The sequence below is a fragment of the Diorhabda sublineata genome, chromosome 10, assembly GCF_026230105.1.
Source record: "Diorhabda sublineata isolate icDioSubl1.1 chromosome 10, icDioSubl1.1, whole genome shotgun sequence".
Classification (NCBI taxonomy): Eukaryota; Metazoa; Arthropoda; class Insecta; order Coleoptera; family Chrysomelidae; genus Diorhabda; species Diorhabda sublineata.
In genome coordinates, this window is record NC_079483.1 from 18313679 (window position 1) to 18332807 (window position 19129).

The window sequence follows — 19129 nt, forward strand, 5'->3', positions numbered from 1 at the left end:
GTGGCAAATGGTTAGTAATGAAATTTTTGGATTTTCAGTTATAACGATACTGCTAGCGTCGTTGGCGTTATATGTAGGATCTTTAAACGCTGCCAAATCTTTACATATATTGATACTTAGAAACGTTTTGAGAGCACCTTGTACGACATTTTTCGACGTCACTCCTCTCGGAAGAGTCTTAAATAGATTCAGCAAAGATATCGATACATTGGATAACGTTTTACCAATGACTATGAGAGGATGGGTAAATTGCTTCTATTCGGTTAGTAAAATGTGTTTTATTTCACTTTAGTTTGGTATAAAAGCAGTTATAAGTGATAATTCGAATTGAAATGACAATAATATTGATACATAATCATATTCGAAGATAACAGATCTTTTTACTAACTAAAAATCTAGCGAACACAAACCGTTCGACGGAAAGTAACGTAGCACCGATCAAGGATGGTCAAAGTAGCTCCAAAAGATAATACATTCATTTAAATGCTTCATATTTACGATGTGCATGCCGAACTAGTGTTTTCTGCACCAGATATATAGCTGTAGATACTTTAGATCGCTGTTTATAGAAATTGCCAAACGATGTTGATTTCGCTTGTTTTAATGTCTGTGTTGTTTGATGTCTTATCATCTCGAGTGGTCAATTGCCAGAGATTTTATCTAATGAACTGATAGGTTGCAAAATTTTTAATTGTACGATGATTTGTACTTTGTAAATACTTGAAATCCACCCTTTCCCAACTCATTCAGGCCCTCCATACAATTTCAATTTATCTTGAAGCTGTTTAAACTGTTTTCCAATCCATCCAACTGTTCGATGCTTCAGAAATTTCTTTTTTACAAGTTTTCCCATCGATACGATTATTCCTTTAACTTGTCTTTATATTTTGAACATCCCCTGAATGGTTTCAACTTTGGAAATGCTTGAAATGCACCCTTTCCTATTTCAATCAGGCCCTCCATTCAATTTCATTTGATCTTGAAGCTGTTTGAATTGCTTTCCAATCCATCCAATTGGTCGATGCTTCAGATGCTTTTTTTGCAAGTATTCCCATCGATACAACTTGTTTTTGTATTGTAAGGATCCCCTGAAAGGTTTCTACATTGGAAATGCACCCTTTTCCAACTCATTCAGTCCCTCCATACAATTTCATTTTATCTTGAAGCTGTTTAAACTGTTTTCCAATCCATCCAACTGTTCGATGCTTCAGAAATTTCTTTTTTACAAGTTTTCCCATCGATACGATTATTCCTTTAACTTGTCTTTATATTTTGAACATCCCCTGAATGGTTTCAACTTTGGAAATGCTTGAAATCCACCCTTTCCTATCTCATTCAGGCCATCCATTCAATTTCATTTGATCTTGAAGCTGTTTAAATGATTTCCCCATCGACAAAAATCTTTCTTCTACTTGTTTTGGTATTTTGGGGGATCCCCTGAATGATTTCTACACGGTAAATGTTTGAAATACACCCTTTCCCAACTCATTCAGGCCCTCCATACAATTTCAATTTATCTTGAAGCTGTTTAAACTGTTTTCCAATCCATCCAACTGTTCGATGCTTCAGAAATTTCTTTTTTACAAGTTTTCCCATCGATACAACTTGTCTTTGTATTGTGGGGATCCCATGAATGGTTTCAACTTTGGAAATGCTTGAAATACACCCTTTCCTATTTCATTCAGGCCTTCCATTCAATTTCATTTGATCTTGAAGCTGTTTGAATGATTTCCCCATCGACAAAAATCTTTCTTCTACTTGTTTTGGTATTTTGGGGGATTCCCTGAATGATTTCTACTCGGTAAATGCTTGAAATGCACCCTTTTCTAACTCATTCAGGTCCTCCATACAATTTTATTTTATCTTGTGACTGTTTGAACTATCTCTCCATCCAGCCAATTGGTCGATGCTCCTAAAATTTCTTCTTCACAAGTTTTTCCATATATACAAATTATTCCTTCAACTTGTCTTTATATTTTGGAGATCCCCTGAATGGTTTCAACTTTGGAAATGCTTAAAATTTGTTTTTTTTTTAAGTTTGTCTACTACTACAATTCTTCTTTCAACTCCTCTCTTTCTTTTGGGGATCCCCCTGATGATTTGTACTTTGTAAAGGTCCTCCAATCCATTTTTATCTATCTTGAAGTTGTTTGACCTGTTTTTCAATCCACCCAACCGGTCGATGCTTCAGAAATTTCCTCTTTACAAGTTTTCCCATCGATGCAATTTTTCCTTCAATTTGTTTTGGTATTTTGGGGACCCCCTGAATGATTTCTGCTTTGTAAATGATTGAAATACACTCCTTTCTAACCCATTTAGTACCTCCAAGTCTTTTAAGTTTATTCAAAAGAAAATTATAACTAATTGGGGTCAAAGTTATGCCAGCAATTCATTCAACTGGCGAATGCTCCTGTTATTATATAAAATTTGTTCCTTATAAGTTTTTCTATCGATAAACTACTACAGTTCTTCTTTAAACTTCTCTCTATCCTTTGGGGATCCACCAGAATGATTTGTGCGTTATAAATGCTTGGAATCCACCCTTTTCTAACCTCCCAGTACCTCCAGGTCATTTAAATATTCTTTGGAGCTTTTTGGATCCCATTCAACAGAATATTACTAACTAACTGGGGTGCAAATTTGTTCTCTCTGCGTTTTTTTATCAATAAAATTCTTCCTTCAACTTCTCTCTTAGTTTTATTGAACTTTTTCACGCAGAATGACCCCCCAGAACGTTTTATACGTTATTAATGTTTCGAATTTACGTTCTCTCAACTTGCTCTGGATTCCCATACCATTTAAGTTTACCTTGGAGCTGTTTGGATCCCTTGGATCGAAAGAATGTACCAAATTGGTCAGTAAGTTTTCCCAGCTACCCATTAAACTGGTCAATGTTCCCGTTATTTCATCCCGTTTGTTTGTTGCTTATAGTTTTATCATGAAACCTTTCCACCAGTTGGGAACAATTGGTATTCCTCCGTGAAGCATTTTCTCTTGAGAATTTTCACATAAAGTCCTTCACAACCTTTTGTATGAACTGGTATAATCCAAAAGGATGTATTAATGTACCTCGAGGATATTCAATAGTAATCTCTGTCAATTGATCCTTGTAAAAACGTCTGCTTGGAATTTTCGGTTCATTGTTTGACCATACCGTCATTTGTAGCAATTTTCGTTTGTTCTTCAGAGGTAAATTTGACAATAGCGGCATTGAACGCCGCTACAGATATTCATAAAGGACTACTCTTCAGCGTCCTACGACAACCGATGAATTTTTTCGATATATATCCAATCGGTAGAATTTTAAGTAGATTTTCGAAAGATATTCTCGATATCGATACCGAATTACCGTTCAATTGTTACGAAGTTATCGAAAGCGGTCTCATAGTGAGTAAAAAAAAATTATCTTTCAGATATAACAGCAGTTATATTTAAAGACGCCATTTTGAATCAATCAACATTCAAAACAATTATCCCTGTATAATAAAACGAATTTTATCACGTGATTCAAATTGAATTAGTTAGGTTAAGATAGATTGTGCCGTTGGTTAGGTTATTCTTCTTTCCCTTGTAGCTTATTTTTAACCTATAACCTATAGTTACAAGGTTTGTTATTTATTAAAGGGAAGTGTCTTTTAATCGACTCTAATTACACGTTTTTGATTAATCGTGGCTTACAATTAACCTTGTTTTAACGACCTTTCGGTTCGACAATCACAAGTTATCAGATAGTAGAGCAGCCCTACAAGCACTTGACTTTTATAAAATTGGGACACGGCTACTACGGGGCTGCTTCGAATCAACTCGATGGGAACAAACAATAAAGATACTGCTGGTAATGAATAAGACCACAACCTTTCAAAGTTATGGTCGTAAAACAATTGGAAGGAACTGGTGAACAGATCGAGGTGTTCTACATTGTCAAAGGCTTTCCGTATTTCAATGTTACGTCCAGAATCAAACATTTGGGGGTCATTTATTAATTTTATCGAAACAAATTTTGTTTACAGCTACTGGTATTATATTTGGAACCGTTATTTTTGCTCTTGGTTCACTAAATGCCGCGACAACGTTACATCGATTCGTATTGAGCAACGTTATCAAATTACCAATGACCTTTTTCGATGTTACCCCAATTGGTAGGATACTAGGGAGGTTTTCCAATGATATAGATGTCGTGGATTCAAGATTACCGATGACAGTTTCATCTATTATGGGAAATATTTTCAGGGTACGTTCCATGAATTTTTCAAAGGGATTCGTGTTGTGAAATTCGTTGTTTGGGAATTGTTGTTCTGTGTCTGTCTAAATAATGGCGTGTAACTGTGTTCCATGAGCGTCTCTATTTGTTATTTGTGTTTAGATCTTTGGGAAATATCTATCGGAGGAATTTTTTTTTTCTATTCAATACTATTTTTCGTTTAATGGTTTATTTGTCGAAATATTTTAATAAACTTCAACTAAATTAGTAAAAAAAGTGATAATACGCCGGAAACTTGAATTATTTACTCACTATTTTTTTTTTATATAAATAAATGTTCAAGTTATACCCGCAATCATCGATAACGAAACCTGGTACACATTTTTTGTCGTCATATTCGTGTTCAGCGATCTCAAAAACCCCCAGGATGTATATATTCGGCCAATTTTATACTTAATTCCCATGGAACTCCAGAAGATGACGTATAAGCTAGTTACCCCCGGCACCAGGTACCTTGCAGGTCATCGCAGTAGTGATGTTCGTGTTCAGCGATCTCAAAAACCTCCATGATGTATATTTTCGGCCAATTTTATACTTAATTCCCATGGAACTCCAGAAGACGACGTATAAGCTAGTTACCCCCGGCACCAGGTACCTTGCAGGTCATCGCAGTAGTGATGTTCGTGTTCAGCGATCTCAAAAACCTCCATGATGTATATTTTCGGCCAATTTTATACTTAATTCCCATGGAACTCCAGAAGACGACGTATAAGCTAGTTACCCCCAGCACCAGGTACCTTGCAGGTCATCGCAGTAGTGATGTTCGTGTTCAGCGATCTCAAAAACCTCCATGATGTATATTTTCGGCCAATTTTATACTTAATTCCCATGGAACTCCAGAAGACGTCGTATAAGCTAGTTACCCCCAGCACCAGGTACCTTGCAGGTCATCGCTGTCGTGATATTCGTGCTCAGCAATCTCGAAAACCCCCAGGATATATATATTCGGCCAATTTTATACTTAATTCCCATGGAACTCCAGAAGACGACGTATAAGCTAGTTACCCCCAGCACCAGGTACCTTGCAGGTCATCGCAGTAGTGATGTTCGTGTTCAGCGATCTCAAAAACCTCCATGATGTATATTTTCGGCCAATTTTATACTCAAGTCCCATGGAACTCCAGGAGACGACGTATAAGCTAGTTACCTCCGGCACCAGGTACCTTGCAGGTCATCGCCGTCGTAATATTAGTGCTCAGCAATCTCGAAAATCCATAGTGTAGGGATAAATTTATTTCCAACAATATTTTCAGAGTTATAAGTTTTTCATTTTTAACAATTCGAGATTCACTTTTCAAAATGCACTTTTTTCCCTGCAAAAATGCACTTTTCACTTATTAATAATTTTTGTTAAGGAAGACTCTCTCGAATCGAATGCACTTTAATACATCTTGATCCAAATTATTACTCAGAAACTTTTGTGTTTTATTTCCTCGACTATAATTATAATTGCACAAATTCAAGAACAACAATTTTAAACCTAGCTAGGATTTCCTAGTTTATACAGGTATAAATATAAAATATTGCAAATTATTAAAGATAAAATAAATGTTTCTTTACTAAATTTCACAATCGGGCAACATCGCGATTATAACATTCAAATGTGCTTGTTGTATCGGAATGAAAATGACGTCACACAGTAGACGAACGAAAAATATTTGTATTAATATTTTTTTTAATATGATATTAAAGAAAGTGAAATTTATACTAATATAAGTACCACAAAAAATATAATTTACTTGTTATCGCGATTGTTTATGTCATTTCTCGATACACTCCCATTCAATGTTGCCAGTATTTATGAATTACTGAAGAATTTATAACTTAAATGTATACTACTAACAATTGAACATTTTTATCCGATTTTTAGACAAAGTTGTATTCTTAGTAAATATTCCGAGAATTTAGTAATAAATTCGATTATTAAAATTTAGTTAATTGCTTGAAATAAAATAAGAAACGCCATTTACACTACGCTACTATACTATCGTATCCAATTTTCTTTTAATTAAATCTTCATTTTTATTAAAAAATGTTCTTCATATTTCGATGTATTGAATTAAATATTTCGTTTTACCAGCTACTTGATTTTATCTGTACCGTTATGAAGGATTATTACCCAATCGAAGGAAGGTCTACGAAAAAAATCTGGCAACACCGCTACTGTCTGGGTAGCATTCTAATTATGAGATGTTGAAGTAGTACTTTAACGATGATTTGTTGTTTCGTGTTTCTCGACGAATTTTCTAACTACATTAAATTCTGAATGATTTTTTCGTTCTAAAAAAGATAATAATATAACCGTATGGGATGAGTAATAAAGAAGAAAGCTTGTATGGACATTGAATACGAAAATCCAATGAATTAAATATGATAAAACATTATAACGCTTATATTTAAGCGTTTAGGATGGCAACCAGTGACCATCAAAAGAACTTTAGTGTTGTGTATTTCAAGTTGAACTTATCTCGTACAACTATTCGGTTGTGATTGTTTTTTTTTCTTAATCTTCTTGGACGCCCTGTTTGAAAAGAAACAATTTTGGTGTTTTCAGCCATCCCCGTAGTTATTGGCGATATATCGATCAACTTGGGGTGTTTGGCTGCCGCTGTTGTGATGCACAGTACTTTGCTGAAAGGTGTTATGAGATTACCAATGACTTTTTTCGATACTGTCCCAATAGGTCGTATTCTAGCACGATTTTCTAAAGATATCGAAGTGGTAGACGATAAGTTGCGATGGTTTGTAGCCGATGGGATTTACTGTTTATACGAGGTATGTTTCACCGATGTGTAAAAGTGTTTTGTCTCCCGTTCAATTAAAATTTTTCAATTCATTGAATAATTTGACATGATAACGAACATCTTGCCGACTGAAAGAATTTTTTTCACCCGAAGTCTAATTTAAAAAAAAATTAATTATTTAATTAATTAAAATTGAGCAAAACAAACATAATGTCTTCAAAATAATACAAATTCCACGGTATATTGTCTATAAAAAAAGTTTCTGGAAAAAACTTTTTATTAAAGCACAATCTCCGAGTTGGCAACACTGCACGTGTAATAAATATAGAGGTCAATGGCTTTGGACGCATTGGACGAACTTATAACTTGATTTTAAGTAATTTTGTGATACTCCTACATAAATATGAATATAATATCATCTCGCAAATATTTGTTATAGCTTATATTGTTGAAGGTTGTGGTGACAATGTTTTCGTTAGGTTCGATGTACATATCATAACTCACGAATGCACAAAAGCACTAACAGCTTCAAAATACCGTTGCAAAAAGTATTGTTAGTGATATACGGCATGTATGGTGTATATTTCAGCCCTTCCTGCAGCCGTGACTGATCTGGCTATACAAATAGGATGTTTGACGGCCGCTATATCGATGCATAAATCGTTGCTGAAAGGAGTTTTGCGATTACCTATGGTGTTTTTCGATACGGTTCCTCTTGGTCGTGTTTTATCACGTTTTTCTCATGATATCGAAGTTATCGACGACGATTTACCATGGTATGTTTCCGATGGAATTTTCTGTCTGTTCGAGGTACATGTTATTTGTTATTAATTCGGTGGTAGGATCGAATCGATCACAATTTGTTTTAAACATATCCCGCGTTGTGTTTATTAAATTTTGAACCATACGATACTTATAATTATTTTTAACTACACCCAGTATATTTATTTCACTGTTCAAATATCTTATAACTTGTAACTGTCGTGTGCTGGGAAATAGAAACTCCCATCTCTACATATTGAGATATTTCTTAATGTTTGTTCCAACCAGCTGATCTGGACCGTTCTTGGAAGCGTGTGAATTATATTTTCGCGCATGATTCTTGCAACTAAATTATTTACGACACTTAAAATCATTTTTATACACAATCAGTACATTTATTTCACAGTTAAAATTCGTATAAATCGTAACGTAACTGCCCTGTTGGAACACTTAATCTCTATTGCGCAGAATCGTCGGTTTTTTGATGAGTTTGAATGAACCTTGAATAAATATTAATTGAGAAAAAGCGAGGTGATAAAATATTATCATTGGTAGCGGAATCGTTCGATGACATACGCTACAAACACAACACGATCTGGCGGCCATTTTTCGGAACGCTTCTAATGTCTGCTAGGTTACGTTATCGGAAGTGAAATGTGTTCTGTGATTAAATGTCAAGTTGTAACTTTTTTTACAAGAAAAATCAATTAATTCTTTTATGAAGATAAGAAAAATAAATTGGAACTCCATGAATTATTTTATGTAATTTCGTTTTGAATTATAACGACAATTTTTATATACATATAAAAGTGAAAAGTGGGTGATCGATGTTCACGATGTGTTGTTGGCACTCTATTGATTATAGAAGCTCCTAGTTTATAAGAAAAAAATGTTGTGTTGCGAGTGTTTAATGTGCTTTGTGAAACTCTCAATGTTTTAAATGCTTTTTGATTCGCTTTAAATTTAAATCCAAAACATTTAGTTATAATTTTTTTGTATGTTTCACCGGCTGTGTAATAAAATGAAACTATATTCATAACCTCAAGGGGTAACTGGCGCTTATAAAAGGTTTTCCTGTAACCTGGTGAACCGATTCACCAGCCAAATGGACATTACAGGAAATAATGCTGCCTCAGCTCTAGCCGACCCCCAATTTAACCGTTTCATATTAAATAATAAAAAAATATAAAAAATTCATCAAACATACATCCCTAAACCTGGAAAGTACCATTTTTTTAGGTTGAGATTTTCCTTTTTTTACATCTTTCTTCAAACCCCGTTTGGTGGTTGGTGGACAGCCCTGCATAGGAGCAACTCATATACCAGGGTCAATTATAGTGAACCTATTCATTGTCAGCAAATCAGGTCCCCAACGAGAGCTCAGAGAAACGTGAGGAGGTGGTGTCGGTGGCTGGATAGGTAGAAAAAGACTTGAGACAGCTAACCTTGAGCCGAAAGGTCAGCTACTGGCCCTGGCTTTTGGAGGAGGCTCTTGGATGGTTTGGGCGGACATTTCAATGGAAGCAAAAACCGAGTTTGATTTTATTGAAATTGGCGGTAGAGAGGGGAGATTAACGGTGAATCAATACCGAAAAGAATTTTAGATTTATAGGATAGTCAGCGCATAGCCCGGACTTAAATTAAGAGAAAAGTTCGGGCTAGAAATCCTGCACCAGCCACGAAATGAAACCTTAAAACGGCGCTTACCAAAGAAACTTATTTGATCCATGAAAAAACAATTGAAGGTTCTTATTAGAGGTAGCTAAATATCGAATAAATGATTATTTTTATGAATGTGAGCTTGTATTTTCTTTATTGTATACCTATGACGTCACGTAATATTCCGGCCTTACTGAAATGTTTAAACTACCTACAAAATTTTTGAATTTTCAATAATCATTTTCTCTATAAATATTGCTCCAAAAATTTAAAAAAAAATTATAACAAAAGTTGTATGTGAACTATTTCAATCCTTTTTCTTTGATAGTTGTTTTTTGCCAAAAAAAAATAACATAGATGACTCATTATGAAGCTAAGACTGTTCCTGTGCATTTTATCTATCAAATGAAATGACAAACAATTTAAATATAACTGCTTTTAGATCAAGATAGCTTTCGGGAGTTTTTTCATTTAAGAAGCAGACGAAAATTTCAACTACGATTTTTTCAGGTTGTAGGTACATTAGCCGTAATCAGTTATTCGACACCTATATTCATTTTGGTTATCATACCATTATGCATAATATATTATTTCATGCAGAGGTTTTACGTAGCTACATCTAGGCAAGTAAAAAGGTTAGAATCCGTCTCTAGATCTCCAATTTACTCCCATTTTGGGGAGAGCGTTTCAGGTGCCCACGCCATTAGAGCATATAACCAACAAGAAAGGTCAGTACGACGAATAAGATAATCATTTTAAAAAAAAAATACTCAAAATACTATTTTTTTTTCAAGGTTTATTCTGGAATCTGAGAACAAAGTAGATTTGAATCAAATATGCTATTATCCTGGGATCATATCGAATAGATGGTTGGCAGTCAGATTGGAAATGTTGGGAAATTTGATTATATTTTTTGCCGCTCTGTTTGCTGTGATTAAACAGGATCAACGTCCAGGGCTTGTAGGTCTGTCAGTTACTTATTCTTTACAGGTAAGTCGATAATCTAAATTTTAATAACAATATTTGTGGAATCGTGAAAAATTATTCAAGAAATTATGGTTTTAATAAGTTTTCCGAAGACATAGCTGGAATTTATTGAACGGTTGGTGATATTCATACCGAATACTACACCAAGTTTACCTTCACTCTCTGAAGATGATAACTAGGTAATCAAAACGCGCGTTAAACAGTGTAACTGTGAGTGTTAGTGCATATGGTATCCGTAAAGACTAAACTGGAATTAATGGAACGGTTGGGGTGCTCTTCATACCGAATACTACACCAAATCTATCTTCAAACTCTGAAGATGATAACTAGGTAACCAAAACGCGCGTTAAACAGTCTAACTGTGAGTGTTAGTGTATATGGTATCCGTAAAGACTAAACTGGAATTAATGGAAAGGTTGGGGTGCTCTTCATACCGAATACTACACCAAGTTTACCTTCACTCTCTGAAGTCTAAACTGGAATTTATGGAAGTGCTTTACAGTTTCTTTTTGTTTCCAGATCACTCAAACATTAAACTGGCTGGTGAGGATGACTTCGGACGTGGAAACTAATATAGTGGCAGTTGAAAGGATAAAAGAATACGGTGAAGCCGAACAAGAAGCGCCTTGGAAATTATCCAGCGAAAAAACTTCGCCTTCATGGCCTGAAGTTGGAAAAGTGGAATTTAAAAATTATTCTGTCAGATATAGACCCGGTTTGGATTTAGTTTTACACGATATAAATTTCGAAATTAAAGGTGGGGAAAAAGTTGGTATTGTAGGAAGGACCGGTGCTGGGAAATCGAGTTTGACATTGGCGTTATTTAGGTAAATGTTATTTCTACGAATGCAAGTTGTTGTTAATTTTTATTTTTTTTTATTTTTAGAATTATAGAAGCCGCACAAGGAAATATATTGATAGACGGGGTTAAAATAAACGAATTGGGTTTACATACGCTACGTTCGCGCTTGACAATCATACCACAGGACGCGGTTCTCTTTTCGGGAACATTACGGATTAATTTGGATCCTTTCGATAAACACAGTGACGAAGAAGTTTGGAAGTCTTTGGAGCATGCGCATCTTAGAGAATTCGTTAAAGGTACTGAAATAATTTTATTTATATATTTATGAAAAATCGTGTTTTCTCCAAAATGACATTATTTTTTAATTATTATCATCAAAAACTGTCTTAGTGATTTTTTGAACAAGAATATGTTTTTCATTATTATTCGAACAAGTTTCCAGCCTCGTATATCCGATACCGTGATTCCAATCAACGTTTTGATTTTTCTCAACGTACCTCCAACCTATAACAACACCTCCGTGAAATTTCAGTCCAATATTCCAATTATTTTGGCCTTGGTGATTTTTTGAACAACCATATGTTTTTCATTATTATTCGAACAAGTTTCCAGCCTCGTATATCCGATACCGTGATTCCAATCAACGTTTTGATTTTTCTCAACGTACCTCCAACCTATAACAACACCTCCGTGAAATTTCAGTCCAATATTCCAATTATTTTGGCCTTGGTGATTTTTTGAACAACCATATGTTTTTCATTATTATTCGAACAAGTTTCCAGCCTCGTATATCCCATACCGTGACTCCAATCAACGTTTTGATTTTTCTCAACGTACCTCCAACTTATAACAACACCTCTGCGAAATTTGAGTCCAATATTCCAATTAGTTTGGCCTTGGTGATTTTTTGAATAACCATGTTTTTCATTATTATTCGAACAAGTTTCCAGCCTCGTATATCCGATACCGTGACTCCAATCAACGTTTTGATTTTTCTCAACGTACCTCCAACTTATAACAACACCTCTGCGAAATTTGAGTCCAAGATTCCAATTAGTTTGGCCTTGGTGATTTTTTGAATAACCATGTTTTTCATTATTATTCGAACAAGTTTCCAACCTCGTATATCCCATACCGTGACTCCAATCAACGTTTTGATTTTTCTCAACGTACCTCCAACTTATAACAACACCTCTGCGAAATTTGAGTCCAATATTCCAATTAGTTTGGCCTTGGTGATTTTTTGAATAACCATGTTTTTCATTATTATTCGAACAAGTTTCCAGCCTCGTATATCCTATACCGTGACTCCAATCAACGTTTTGATTTTTCTCAACGTACCTCCAAACTATAACAACACCTCCATGAAATTTCAGTCCAATATTCCAATTATTTTGGCCTTGGTGATTTTTTGAACAACCATATGTTTCTGATTAATTATATTTGTTAAGGTTTGCCGGCCGGTTTGAACCACGAAGTTTCCGAAGGAGGTGAAAATCTCTCCGTCGGCCAAAGACAATTGATCTGTCTTGCTAGAGCTCTACTGAGAAAAACGAAAATTTTGATAATGGACGAAGCAACCGCCGCCGTCGACCTCGAAACCGACGATCTCATTCAAAAGACAATCAGAACCGAATTCAAAGATTGCACCGTACTTACGATAGCTCACAGATTGAATACCATCATGGATTCGGATCGTATCATCGTATTGGATAGGGGTAACATAGCGGAATTCGATTCCCCAGCCAATTTATTGGCCAACGATAAAAGTTTATTTTACAGTATGTCCAAAGATGCCGGATTAGCTTGAAATGTAAGCTAAATAAAAAATTTTCTTTCGGAGTTCAATCGTTTATTTATTTTTTTTTTGGTTTTATGTATTTTCATTTATTTTTGTCGGTTTTCAAAATTTATTCTTATTATATATTTCCAATTGCAAAAAATTCCATCTCGCCCTAGTGAAGTATGTATGTCACTTAGGGTGTCATATACGCTGCACCCCAAAGAATTTATTGTGTCTTTCTAGCTGTGACATTGGGGATGATCAATATTCACACCGATCTATTGATTCCAGAAGGTTCAGCAAGCTGTCAAATATCTTCTATTTATATGCTTCCTGGTGTAATGCTCTGGGGTACCATGGTCTTTGTAATAGACCTGCACGTCTACCAAACCCAGTTCTTTCAGTACCCTTCGATGCGACAATGCCGCCATTGAATTTCTGTTATTATTTGTAAATTGTTTCCATTTAGGGTGATATGTTCCATAGATTTTTTTGGTTCTAGTTTCCCAGGTGTATCTTTGTCAATCTCAACTCCTCTAAATTGTTCCAGTGATTTTTTTCTTATCTGCCTCCTTTTCTAGTCTATTTTCATGTATAGCCGAATACCCAGAAGGGTTTATCCGCCCATACTAGGTGAGGTCACTATATTATTAATTAATATGTGTGAACCTAATCAAACTTTGTATTTTTTTTGTTTAAAAAAATTTTGGGTTGGCTTCTCTATATGTGCCAAAAACACCAAGGAGATATGAAGCTTAAATCCTTCTAAATTCTTAATTATAACAAAATAAATCAAATTTTATTTTACATCAAACGATTTAATTCCGAAAAAATTATAGTTTGAGACATAAACATATTTTAAAATTCGAATTGTCATATTTTTGTACTTAAATTTGCTTTAGAGTTTTTTTCTAATTCGCCTTTAAATATATACTTAAACAAGCAACTTAAATTGTGATCTTACGAATTGATAATTTGAAATACTTAAAAAATTACTTGAAAATAAGTAAGAAACAATTTGCAAACATCAGTATTCTTGCCAATTTGTTTGTAAATAGTTACATTTTATTGTTACACACAATATATAAAAATGAAATACAAAATGGTTTTGTATATTTTTAAGAGTTCTCGTTTGTTTAATAAATGTTAAAAATTTATTTTATATCATTTTATTTACCCCTTCACGAAATCAAAATGTAGAGACTCATACCTTCATTTCAATATTCATTACAGTAGTTTGTTTTCTCATAAACCTGAAATATCTGGATCAGTTCCCATCTAAGTTTACGAAAACAATTCTCTGGTGGTTAAAAAAGTTCCGGGAAGGCTGAGAACAAGTGAAAAGAGACTCACCTAGGACGCCCGTCGACGTCCTGTAAAACGAAATCGGGTTTGTGGTCTTACCAAGACCGTAAATTGACTGTCAGAATGACAGCCAATCCCCAAAACCGATTCTGACATAAAAACTTGAAATTGTACCGAAGCTCTTGACTCCAGAACAAGATTAAGTGCTGTAAGGATTGGTTGGAAGCAAAGGAAATTCCTCAACTAAATCATCACTGGAGAAGAGTTCTAGTTTTACCGATTCCATGTGGAGCTCAAATCTCAAAGCATGGAATGGAAGCTAGCTTATAACGAACGAAAATCAAATTCCAATGGGAAGACAAAGTTGATTATTTACTTTAATACTCGGGGTTCTAATCACATGGAATTTTGCAATGAGCTTTTACATTATTTTTTTCATCAATGATAAATTAACACAAGAAATTGTTTTGAATATAACAAAATGTCTATCGCTTATTTCTGACTAATCGAAATGTCATGAAATTTCACAAATAGTCTTTTGAAAGTTGGTACTTCATAAACGTTGTATGGATTTGACTCAGTCACCTGGGTGATGGTACAGATATTCGAAATAAAAATGCGGAATAATAGTTATATTTATGTATATTTAACCAAAACTTTGGTATACAAGCATTTAGAAATTAAAGAGTGTCAAAATGGCAAACTTGTATAAAACACACTCAAAATCTTCTCAACGCTACAATCCAAATGAAATTAATCATAATAATAATAATGAGTTTAAATGGGAAAAATTGTATACAAAAGGATTAGTATATATAAGATCAATTAGAACATGGAGTATTATTATATGTTATTTTATTAAATAGTATTATATTTGGTAGTACAATATCATCCAAAGTGTTATACTAGTAAATTTAAAAAAACAACCCAGATATGCAATATGGAAAATATAAGTTTACATACTGAACTTGAAAGACTGAAAGATATTGGATCATAGTTCAACCACGATTTCCTGCCTTTTGGAGTACTGAAAAAGTATAGAAAGTACTTATGATTCATGGAAAACTCCTCGAGTTCCTTGGAAAAAAATGGATCTGATTACTGCTATCATCTATTTTATTAACAATTTTTTTTGATAGTAGGGTTATACAATAGTTATAATTAAACCAATCAAACAAATTTGGTTCAAAACAATCGGAAATAATGTTGGCAGGAAGTCTCCTAGGGCTTCAGAAAATTTTCACCCTTAATTCGAGATTCTTCCCTATAAAAAATTATGATGCCCATATGTAATCAGTGCTCTTTTTAAATTGGCAGGGCGGTTAAAAGGTTACACTAATAAGACAGGAGTCCCAAATGTGTAAGAAAATTTTTTTAAAAATTTTTGATTCATTCTGAATCAAACACCATAAATCATTTGTTTATCTCGAATAGAAAACTTGTTCCTATATCATTTGTACTCAAAAATAAACAGGAAATGTGTAGGTTTAATTTAAAACTGTTACGGTAAATTGACTAAAATTTCAGAAATCTAAGTTAAAAACTCTCATTTTCACTTTTCATCCCAATTTTGTCTTAAAGAACTGTCTGTATCTCAAAAATTCATTGACACAAGATAGAAAGAAAATAAAGTTATCTAAAATGACTCTATAATCAATAAATACTGAAAAAAGGTGGTTTTACGGTTAATATTTCCAACTATAGACGATACATTACTACCCTTAACTTAATCACTTAATTCTAATGGATATATATGTATAGCACACTTACAATACACTTAGTAAATGGCATTCCAAACCATTTTAATGCATTATCACAAAAAGAAAAAACATTATTTGCCACTTTTCGAACGTTTGAAAGATAGTTAACTAATTGATTCGGATGACTAGGGCTCAATACACAAAAAATGACAAATAATCAAATGTACACCAGATCTATGTCAGCTAAACTTTGCAAACTATTTAGGAACTTGAAATGTAAATTACTGGATGCATAAATTAGGAAATGAGGTTGAATGTTTGATAAATCTGCTTAGCTAGCTTATTCGAACTAATTAAATGAATCAAATAAAAATGATAGTGGTACTTCTAAATACTGAATCAATTTGGCCTAAAATGATATTAAATTTACTAATTGTAGTTGAAACTTAATGAGGTTTAGCTAAAAAGAAAAGATATTCTTAATTTTTTTTATTTGAAATTGTATTTTTTTTTAAGAAATATCCTCGCTGAAGTGTCTGCTACTCTTACCATAATTGGTGTATTTCACATTGTAAATTTAAATTTATTCAAACAAATTTCGAAAAATTTCAAAAGAATAAAGAAAAAGTGCAAAAAGGTAGTACGCTAGCTAGAACAGTAATGATTAGTCAACAACAATAAAATTTGTATTGAACAAGCAATATAAACGATGTATATTTTCAAAAATTAAAGAAGGCGAGTCTAAAATGCCATGAGAACGGTAAATTTGTTAAGGATACGACTAAATCTACTGATACCTTAGGTTATTGAATAAAATACATTAATTTAGTCCAGATGGTATGTAAAAAAGCTTTTCCCCTCAGATATCTTTTCATCAAAAACATTTTCAAAATTTCTTACATTTATCTCGAAATTATATTTCAAATGATCTTTTTTCAATTTGTACTTTATATAATCAACATTAATCATATCTCCACTTTCAAGTTTAGATTGAATTTAAATATTCAGATGCTATAACAATGGAGAAAAACTCATTTTTTTCTAATTACGATAAGTTTTACGAGAAAAAAACTTTTACACACCAACTCGGCGTTTTGTCTGGATTATTTAAACTTTGAAATTATAATTCTTGCTATTTTTCTCTTAATTTAATAACTCTTGAGTATCTAGATCGAACAGCTACTAGTTTACATGCACGAATTTAAACACATTGATATATCCATAAATTTCGCAAATTAAAATACTTATTTTAACTTTCGACTTACCTAAGAAAGAAAAATATACAGGGCGACTCACGAGAAATAGAACACACAGTAATCAAAGATAAATCGTTCACTGATAGAGCATGTTCCACTACTTATAAGACACCTTGTGGATGAGAGAAGTTTGATTTGGTAATATAATGCAGAAAAACGACAAAAATAGCTATATGGACTGGTAATTTTATAACCATCAACTTATCTCTCATCTTAGAGCTCTATATAAACTTTTGCCACAGCATATATGTTTTAATTATAAGTCGGCGACGCACAACCTTCGAACAATGTATAATAATGAAAACACTACACGAAATATAGTAAAAGAAATGTCAATTATTTACGTGATAAACTGTCATTCTACATATTATTTGAATTGGATGTACAAACTTTATCCTTTGTCAAATTACTTGTTTTATTCCATCATCTTAACTTCTTCTTTTGGTATTTTCACTACGTGGACTTCAATGTATTAAGTTGATTAATACAACCTTTATAGTTTTAAATATATCGACTTTATGTCAATGTCAAATAATCATAACTAAGAATTTATGCAGTCCTAGTCAACTGTAAAATAATCATATAATCGAATTCATACATTGTTGACCCAGTATTATCATGTAAAAAACTAACCTAACTTCTTTGTGGTAGAAATAACTAAATCTTATCGCCAACTTACTACAAACTATTAAAAAAAGAAAACAACATATAAGCAAAAACCGAACAATAAGCTATACCTAACCTTAAAAAAGCCTACAGTATGATTATACCAGGTGATATAAATTTGAAGTTATACCTATATATTTTGAAATTTACTGTACTGGGCGATTATTTTTGGTACTGTTTCGGAGCTTATCTCAGTAGGGTAAATCGTGTAAATCGTTTTTTTAACTATATTGTACAATTATTTATTAATGATTGTGGTAATAGTTTTTTTGAGCAACAGAAAAAACAGCAAATATGAGTGAATTTACTGTAATATGAGTTAGGTACAACGCTTCGCATGTTATATTTGATCTATTACAGCCTGGTCGACTAATTTAGAGATGTTTAAATTTTATGTTGAATTTTGGCACCACCTGTAGACCAAAAAAGAAACCAACGTCCACCCATTCACAAACCACAAAATATCACATGACACATTGAGCCACTCTGTACAAAAAAAAACTCGAAATCCTATTAATTACCAAAATATTGGCAAAATGTGTACGTATTCGTAATAGCGGCTCTATCGGCCCAAAGAGAATCGCAATCTAATCATAAAATTTGGTATAAAATATTAAAGACGAAAAAGGAGAAGTAATAGTTGTGACATTTTTTGTTTTCAACGCCCCGTTTTGGCGGTTTGCCTTTTTTAAAATTGTTAATTAGATATTTTTGGAAAAAAACCACATCACTGTCACTTCTCCGTCAAACTACAATACGATAAAAAATATCTGCAACAAACACTCACTTGAAGATCCAAAGCACTAAAAAAATGAAAGAAATACTACCAAATTTGTGCTAATTATGGAAATGATGAAGCAATCAGTCTCAAAAAATTTTCGGTGAGTATTTATTGCTGACACAAAGTGTTGAATTATTGAAATAAATCAATTTGGTTATGTAGACGACGTAAAAAGAAATTTGTAGTGTGATCTTCAAAACTGAATTAGTAGGGGCCGTTTTCCTTTCACAGGTTACACTGCCATAGTATCGTAGGCTGAGAGTCCCCCGTTTGCTGAGCAGGTTTGCCCTGTTTCGTTTCTATAAGAGTTCAAAATTTAATATAACACAAACGGCTCGAAACATGTAAACATATCAATATTTATATCAAACATGGAATTACTCTGAACAAACTCGTATACATCGTCATTATTATGAATCA

General features: G+C 33.3%; 2 protein-coding genes across 21 annotated transcripts in view; one reads left to right on the top strand and one right to left on the bottom strand.

The window, feature by feature from the left end:
* LOC130449254 (multidrug resistance-associated protein 1) overlaps positions 1–14158 on the top strand; it is a 46166-nt gene extending 32008 nt beyond the window's left edge. For 11 of the 15 annotated variants that reach the window (XM_056786961.1, XM_056786948.1, XM_056786950.1 and 8 more), the window contains 6 exons: positions 39–262; positions 9937–10154; positions 10221–10416; positions 10933–11240; positions 11300–11514; positions 12670–14158. In XM_056786961.1, the coding sequence (XP_056642939.1) occupies positions 39–262; positions 9937–10154; positions 10221–10416; positions 10933–11240; positions 11300–11514; positions 12670–13028 (1520 nt within the window). In that variant the 3' untranslated portion in view covers positions 13029–14158. Of the gene's footprint in view, positions 1–38; positions 263–4010; positions 4232–6815; positions 7037–9936; positions 10155–10220; positions 10417–10932; positions 11241–11299; positions 11515–12669 lie in introns of all 15 variants that reach the window. The other 4 variants (XM_056786957.1, XM_056786951.1, XM_056786955.1 and 1 more) reach the window with 2 other exon arrangements.
* Positions 14159–14933: 775 nt separating this feature from the next.
* Positions 14934–19129, bottom strand: part of LOC130449915 (cell adhesion molecule Dscam2) — a 193948-nt gene continuing 189752 nt past the window's right edge. For all 6 annotated transcript variants that reach the window (XM_056788001.1, XM_056787995.1, XM_056787996.1 and 3 more), the window contains one exon: positions 14934–19008. In XM_056788001.1, the coding sequence (XP_056643979.1) occupies positions 18942–19008 (67 nt within the window). In that variant the 3' untranslated portion in view covers positions 14934–18941. The remainder of the gene's footprint in view (positions 19009–19129) is intronic.